Source organism: Ylistrum balloti, unplaced genomic scaffold, assembly GCF_031769215.1.
Source record: "Ylistrum balloti isolate Yb309-2 unplaced genomic scaffold, AGI_CSIRO_Ybal_v1 Utg369604, whole genome shotgun sequence".
Taxonomy (NCBI): Eukaryota; Metazoa; Mollusca; class Bivalvia; order Pectinida; family Pectinidae; genus Ylistrum; species Ylistrum balloti.
This window is the reverse complement of record NW_026781883.1, coordinates 474,156-483,164: the sequence shown is the minus strand read 5'-3', so window position 1 is coordinate 483,164 and position 9,009 is coordinate 474,156. Positions and strand designations below refer to the sequence as shown.

At 34.7% G+C, this 9,009-nt stretch overlaps 1 protein-coding gene across 1 annotated transcript; it reads left to right on the top strand.

Annotated features, from left to right (window-relative positions):
- The first annotated feature begins 5,769 nt into the window (after positions 1-5,769).
- Positions 5,770-7,503, top strand: LOC132546235 (short-chain collagen C4-like). Its single transcript, XM_060209947.1, has 3 exons — positions 5,770-5,977; positions 6,690-6,761; positions 7,043-7,503. The coding sequence occupies exons 1-3, from the start codon at positions 5,770-5,772 to the stop codon at positions 7,501-7,503; spliced, it is 741 nt and encodes a 246-aa protein (XP_060065930.1).
- Positions 7,504-9,009: the final 1,506 nt, after the last annotated feature.

Genomic DNA, 9,009 nt, shown 5'->3' with positions numbered 1-9,009 from the left:
ATCAATATCGCACATTAGGTTGGGGAATCGCTGCATTCCGCTACCAATACGGTTTTAAAAAACATGCTGACATCTCGGCCATTTTAGCAAGTGCATCCTAAAACAACTAACACAGGCACGTTTGTTTTGCCATTAAAAATGAGTTATCTACCGTGATCAAAAAGCAGGCGAACAAATAATATATGTGTATCACATTTATCTAACAAGTACGAAGTTAGCGCAAACATGCCATGACACATTCTTTATATTAATGTCACGGAAAGCTATTCATTTTACTAAAACTCGGCTACCTCCAACATGAATTATCTGATGTCAGCTTGAAACTTAATTAGGAATAGAGAGCAGGATTCTGGATAGGACGATGCTTTAGCAACATTAGCTTGTTTTAGAGGATGGTGTCATTATGATCAGTTGGTGGTCTTTGCATAAAAAACAGGACATGGTTGTTAAAATATTATCTTGTGTAATATTGTTAAATTTGAGAAACGTGTCGGAAAAGTCACCTGCGGAAGAAAATAAAAATAATAAGAAGCTGATCAGAAACAATATGAAATTGAAAAAAGGGGGTTCCCTTGAGGAAAACACTGTTATAAGCCTCGTTGTCTAGGAATGCATATGAACTTATCGACACAACTAATACATACCCCCCAGGAATGTTTTGTGGTTCTAGCAAATTTTCCCTTTATTTAGCAGTTTTAATGAAAGTTCCTTCTCCAAAACTGGCAGTTGCATTTATAATGTTTTAGTGAATATTTTAATGTGACAAAATGTGTGAGTTGATGATATACAGAACCAGAATTGGACTTTACAATTTCTCCAGATTCTTGAGGGGTGAAGTGAGGACATCTGCAGGGAAAAATAGTGAACAAGGTACAGGTAAACTTACCTTTGTTCTTACCTGTGTTACAGTAGGTATTATACTGGCTCTTAGTGAATGGCCAGTCAGCCATGACAGAACTTTTAATGAGGAGTTTACCCTTGTTGGATCCCCAACAGTACTACCTGACTTTGTTTATATGCAAAGCACAGTTACAGATTATAAGACTGGGAACAAACTTACTCATTTCTAAAATGGAAATATTGAAAATGTGAAAACTGACCATTTCAAATTACCAGCTGGGTTACGGCTCTGTTCTTGGAATATACGAAGTTTGTACAATAAGATTGGTGAACTATCAATACACTTAGTAAAACATCCAATTGACATTCTTTGATTTAAGAAACTTGGCTTTCTTCTGCTATCTTCAGTGAGGAAATCAGCATTGCATGCTACAGTGTTGAACGTGCTGATCGTCCAAATGACGATAGGCACGGCGGTGTAGCGACATATATTAAATCTTATATATACCCTACACTAGACGAAATGACCTTGAATTGTTTAACATTGAAGAGCTATGTGTACAATTAAATTTTGAAAATTCCAGACCAATCATCATAGTAAATATCTACAGACCGACAAATTGTGAGTTGAGACTTTGGTTAAACAATTATGAAAATTTTATTGGAAAATATGGAACTGATAATAATGGGTGATTTCAATGTAAACATTCTGAATGAAAAAGAAAATCTGTGTGATCTTACAGACTTGATGGAAAACCTTCATGATCTACAGTCTTCTTTTGACAAACTTAAGCAATATGTGTCAGCAAAATTGACAACAGGTTACAAATTTTCCATCCCAGATGTTTCAGCTGAATTTGTAATTTCCTGAAATCTTTAGATGAAAAGAAGGCTGTAGGTGCTGACAGTGTTAATGCTAAGCTGCTGAAGCTTGTTCATAATCAGGTAGCACCTTCACTGACATATATTATAAATCTTAGTATAAGAACATGTGAATTTCCTGAGCATTGGAAAATGGTCAAAGTAATTCCTTTGTATAAAAGTGGTAAGTCTGCTGATTTTGATAATCATAGGCCAATCTTTGTTTCACCCATTTCATCTAAGATATTGGAAAGGCATGTACATACTCATTTTTACAAGTTTTTAAATAAACACATGCTCATTGTCTCATCGCAGTCTGGTTTTAGAGAAAAAACATTCGTGTGAAACAGCCATGTTAAATATTGTTAAATCTTGGGCCAAAAATATTGATGATGGGCTTTTCACATGTGAAATTTTTGTAGATTTTAAGAAGGTCTTTGATTAAGTTAATCATTCTGTTTTGTAAGAAAAGCTTAAATCATATGGATGTAATGAAAGCTCATTATCCTGCTTTGAATCATATCTTTCAGATAGAACACAAAAAGTCTGTCTGGTACTCTGTCGGAAACAAATAACATTACACATGGTGTACCACAAGGTTCAATCTTAGGCCCATAACTATTTTTGACATGTTTAAATGTTTTATCTTTATCCGTTGTTACAAATACCGAAATGTATGCTGACTGTTCCAGTTTCCATTATGCCAGTCAATCCTTAGAAGATATGCAAAATGTTTTGCAGACAGATTTAGAAAATGTAACAAATTTGGGTATATTGAAAACAAATTGATTGTAAATGCCAAAAAAACATAATGTATGATTGTTGCTTTAAAACAGAAACTTTCCAGGACTACAGATTGTAAACATAGCCTGAAACTTGGTGACACTGAATTAGAACAAGTAGAAAATGAAAACCTTTTAGGTGTACATCTGGATTATTGTTTGCCAAGGAAAAGTCATGTTGACAAAGCAGTTTCTAAAATTAGAAAATGCTTAGGTTTGTTAAGGCATATACGTTCCTATCTTTCCATCCAAGAAAGAATTATTTTCCCCCTTTTATTTATTGCTGTACTGTATGGTCTGGATGTGATGCAAATCATATGGGTAAATTATATAAAGCCCAGAAACAGGCAGAAAGAGTTATACTTAATGTGCCATATGATACACCTTCCTCTGATATGTCTTCTGTTTTAAAATGGCTTCCAATTAAAAAATATTTTAAATTCAAGAGAATATGCATGTTTTACAAATGCATTCATAGATTGGTGCCAGATTACTTAAGCCACAATATCAAACTTGCTCATAATGAACACAGAAGATGTACCAGGTTCGTTCTCCGTGGCAAATAATGTTATTGTTCCTAAGCACAGAACTACATTTTACTCAAAACATTTTTTTTATAACTGGTGCTCAGGACTGAAATAGCCTAACCAGTCTGTTAAAAGATATTCAAAATTATAATTATTTTAGAGACCAACTAGTTAATTAATTTTGGAATTCTTAACTGTTCTTTTTAATGCAAATTTTCCTTTTTAATCTATGCTATATTAGCGTATATCCTGGTAATTTTTACTTTTCTGGCATATATGTATATACGGCTTAAAGTCATTTAATTGACAAATCAAGTTAGCACAAATATGTGTTTATGCTATCTGTTATAATCTTTATTAATACTGACTGTGATATGTTATAATGTCTTTCACTATTATAATTTTGTATGTATTTTAGTATATGATTGTGATATCATGTTTTACTAATGAATGAGTAATATTTACTTACTTGAAGACCATGGGGTAGAATAGCCTTTGGCGAAACATGTATTATCCTCTTTAAATAAAGTACATTATTATTATTATTATTATTATTATTATTATTATTACACGATTATAAGCAAATTTTAAGGAGTGGTATTATATAATTGTACAGGTATAACTGCCATAACTTTCCCAGTTTTTTACAGGCTTGCATTTTCCCAAATTTTGTACATTTCTGTATTATTTGGTCAAGATGTTCTGGAAATTTAATGTGTAAGCTCCTGAAGGCTCAGAAACAAGCAGCCAGAATGATTATTTAGATACTCTTTCCAAAGACATGTTTGGAATTTAACTATGATTTTCATGAAGTCCCTGACTACTTATCCAGTGATGTATCGTTTTACAAAAGAGCTACAAGATATGCCTGTGATAATAACAAACACAAAACTGTTTTTTTTCCTTTTTTTTTTTTTTTTTTTTTTTTTTTTTTTTTTTTTTTTTTTTTTTTTTTTTGTTTTTTTACACAATTCACTTTTCTTATCCACTATTAAAGACTGGAATGGTTACCTCATGAGTTTAAGGAGACCAACTGTTTTATCACATTCAAAAAACTAGTCAAACATTAACTTGAGTTTGGTCAACTTACCAGATAATGTCTCCTTCAAAGAGTTGACAATGTATGCTGTGCATTTTATATTGAGTATTTATATTTTTCTATTATTTTTCCCCAAAATCTTGTTTCCACTTACACATTTATATATATATATTTATATATTACTAATAAGAGGACCATGTGTTAGATAAGCAGTTGGCTTATTATCATCATATTCCTGTTGAAGATAAGGTGATGATACAACGTGTTTTGTCAAATTGAAGATAAACCCTGTAGTATTCTTCAATCCAATCTAAAATTTATAACATTAAAGTATACATAATTTAATGCTTTATTGACTTTTTTGGAATTTGTGCTATTGTAACAAATCCGATGTAATCTCATATATGGACATGATCTTGTTTCGTCAAAATAGGGCACAACGCATTAACTAGGGCACGTTGCAATAGAAATCGATGCCGACAAATGTTACTATCGTCACTTGTATGACAAATAAATCAACCCTGACGTGCTACAATGTCATTGTATTGCCACCAATTGTCTTAATATTCTCGTTAAAACAAATATATTGCAAAACGGGAAAATATCATGTAGGAGACGACACACATAACAGTCCTTCTAAGGACATTTCCAAGAACAAGGAGAACACCGAGACAAATATAGCCCGTATGGTAGACTTCTGTGTAATATTACAGAATTTTTATTTGTATAAAACAAAAATGATCTTGGAAATAGTAACGAAAATAGGACACTCTGGCAAAGTTCTAATCAACCCACATGAGGTCATGAACAACGTATCTCTTCACTATAAACACATACGACAACAAATAACAAAAAAACCATTTAATGAAACGGGAGGACTTTTTAGCTGATCAAAACGTGTACACCACCATACTCCATTCTAAACTGGGCGAATTATTTCGTTCTTATGAGAAAGGTGAACGGTTGTACAAACATGGTTGTGAACTATACTGAAGTGTATTCGTGAAAAATGCATTCAAACACAGAAGAAAGTCCATACATAGGACTCATAAAAACCATCAAGTTTCTGAGAGAGAGATGATTTGCTGTCATTTTATTTATTTTTATTTTACTAATAAGGTATTGAAACCTCTATACAATTTCAACTGATAAATGTGCTCGGAAGAGCCACTTAGTTTTACACCAACTTGTCCTATTTTCAAAAAAAAAATGTAGATTCACATTGCAGTTGATAATCAGACTACACCGATCATAACTAAGAATATATCCAACTTGATTGTCTACATATAGCTTTGTTTTCTAATTAACAAAACATGGTGGTTGTATCGCTTAGTGGTGCTAACTTGACAAATACAGTCATGGTATTAAGCTTGTCCCAAATACAATGATATTGTTGAGTCTTGTCTCAACAATTTACTGTAGTCAATATGTAACCGACAAACTATTCAAAACAAACCACCAAATATATTTACACATCTATAGCAATTAAATATCCATGGTTTTAGTGCATGTTTCAATGTCACTATCAAAGAAAGTCAATGTAATGTCTAGTTATAAATTACAGTTGTTCTTATACCGACTATACAGTTAACAGTGTTTAGTTCTGTTGTAATATGTTGGTCACACATATGTCATACTGTAAGACCTACATTACTTACTGTTGTCTAGCCGTGCCTTATCTGTGGTGTACATATACGTAGCGGAACTCCTTTACACCAATATGGAATCGTTTTTGTGGATGTTTCTTATCGTGTGTACTGTTTCTGCTACTGAAGACTACAAACGCGTAGCATCATGTGATCCTAACTATTTGCACGACCTGGAATCAAAAGTACAAAGTATGCTGTCGTCTGTCTCGTCTTTAACGGCCAAAGTGACAGCACAACATAACACCATAATCCAACTTACGACCAAGACAACTGCATTAGGTAATGCTTTTAATATACATATGTGACAACACCACATAATAAGGTGTGCGATTTTTTTTAAGTAAAGATAAGTTGTACTTTAAGCCAAAAGCCCAAGTCAGAGAAATAATGACCATTTTTCGTGTCACGTTTTAGGCCATTCCAATAGTGACACGGTTCAGAATATACATATGTACATGTACATGACATTCTTCGTAAATTATCAGATGTATGGAAATTACGACATTCTTGATTTGCATGGCAAATGCAACCCCAGATTTTGGCATTTTTGCGATTTGCCTCCACGCCCCATACGGTTCCAATTTAAGCTCTTAGCATCACTGACACGTCTCATAAGGAGGAAACAGCTGTATGATGCGGTTTTGATAATTAAATTGCTCTGCTTAATTTAATTCTTAATTTACATGAAATAGTGCTATTAGTTTATGTATTTTGTGCAATCTTTATCGCTACTAGTAGTGGAAGACTGCAAAGAAGGTTTTAACTACATTTGACTTGAAGCATACTTGAATGAAGACAAGTAAGTTTTGTATAAACATGGCATCTTCTCGCTTGGGACAGACCTGGTCGTGGCCTAATACAGAAAATAGTGTTTTAAATAATTTCCATTTGTTCTTAATTTCATCAATTTCAGCTAACTAAATCATGTGAGCGATACAGTCACTATGGGCCTCTTCTTTAAAACTCTTATGTCATTTCTTGTTTTCTACAGGATCTGGAGGCATGTATACTAGATGGGGTAGAAGTTCCTGTCCATCAAACTCCTCCCAACTGGTTTATGAAGGTAACTTCACCATTTACTTTACATGGAAATCACCAAATTGATGTGTTTTAAATTCAACAACTCTAAGCGAAGCAATAATACAATAGAAGAGATTGGAAAAGAGAAATTGTTTTTGTGCAATCATAATTATCAAAGTATAGACTAAAGGGGTCGGAAATCAATACTTGCGCGTGTTATACACCTATCCTTCATACTGGTAATCGTATTTTGTTTTAAAGATTTTGCTAATCGGAATAACATTTCGAGCAAGGATTAGTTGTGTGATATGTCTGTGTGTCCAGGTTATGCCGGAGGTTCCCATTACACCGACCAGGGCGCAGCGGCAGAATATGTATGTATGCCCAGAAACCCGGTGTACGAGTACACTGACTATCATGACTACGATGGTTACATCTACGGAGCTGAATATGAAAGTACTTTTTTCGGCGCTACAAGAGTGTCTGATGATGTGCCGTGTGCAGTATGCAGATCTTTTAGTCCTTCCGTCCTCATGATTCCAGGAACAAACACTTGCCCTACTGATTGGGGTATGGAATACCACGGAATTCTGGCATCCGGCTATCGTGGACATGCTGCTGCTTCTCAGTATGTTTGTTTGGATGGAAGTCCTGAAGCTCTTCCACATGGAATACGGAAAGAAGATGGGAAGCTTTTCTATCGCGTTCGAAGTAAATGTGGGAGTCTCCCTTGTCCTCCATACATTGACGGTAGCATTTTGTCATGTGTAGTCTGCTCGAAATAAACCATGTACATATCTATTAATATCTTGCTTTATTGTTTAACTGGGAGTTGTCCCTGAATAGCCCTCGATGTTAATTGAATGCAAAATGTCGCTGTTCGAATATCATTAAGGATGTTATAGTTTTTAGTATTTCCGGGCTTTGAAATCGTTAGGCATTTGTGTCATATTGTGTGGAAATAGGTACACGGTACATGCATGCCGTAGCAGAGCACAGACTGCCATAGATTTACGAAATGACCTCAGTGCTTCTTATGTCCGATAACCACTCAGTTATGATTCGTCTACATAATGCTTGTTAAATATCTTAACTGCCCGACGTGCTTGGGACCAATTACATTTCCCAAGATGAATGATTGAACGTATCTTTGACAACCTTGGCAAGTACACCCAACATATATATTACAAGAGATCCCAGCGGAGTATCATATTGGCGCACCCTTTCTTTTTTATAAAGACGGATCTTTCTCTGCTGTCCTCTGTTTTCCTCTTAAGATTAAAAAAAAATCCTAATTATATAAAATTCGAAAGTCTCTCTGAAGAAACAGCGATAATAATCACATCTAAGATGATGGACAAAGTCAAAAGTGCCGACTATGTACCGATAGTCACCTACATACGGAATTTAAGACATACCAACCATGTACTTCAAGATATGTCCAAGATGGTTGCCTGTTGGTCATTTTGTTCTTTTTCTGTTCCGTCCAAAAATCAAAAGTTAAAATAGAGCCATTGGGTTTGTTCAGATGAAAAAGCAAGATCCATCTATTACTACTTAAGTGAGCGATAATATTTCATTTTCAAATCCAAGATGGCCGCCGTGCGGCGATCTTGATTCGCAGGTCAGTTCAAAAATAGACTGTGACCGACAAGGGACTATGGTGAGCATACATAAGAACTTTGATCCATCAACTGCTTCTCTAGAAATGTTGGCAGACCACAGACATAGGGCGATTCGAATGGCAAGGCCTCTTGTCTTATATATTTTTGCTTAATGTGTTTTATCCTTTTCTTGTGAGCTCTAAGGCTTACTTTTGACTAGACAGTATTCAGTTTTCAATAGCTATATTTCAGTATCTAAATACAAATTCTTTGTGAATAATTTGATTTTCATATCTCACTTATACATTCTTTATTAACATTCCTCGTTGAAGGTTGTGACAGTTTATTATTGGTATAGGTTTTCAAGCGTTCACTTATTTTATGAAGTGGAAACAAAGGGAGTAGTTCTAGCCTAATCGGAAGCTACTGAGGAGATCCACTGCGAGAACTTTCGTTTTGGAAGAATGTGGAATGCTTTCAAAAATACAGATATAAGGTGGTTGGTGGTAACACATTCGCCTTTCACCTAGCTGTCCGCGGTTCGATTCCCGGATTGGACGTGGAAAGTATTGGTCACCTGCCAGACCATGCGGGTTTTCTACAGGTACTCTGGTTTCCCCTACAGAAAGACCCCTAACGTTCTTCCATCCAGGCCAATAAGAGTAATTAATATCAGTTTGTTTTATG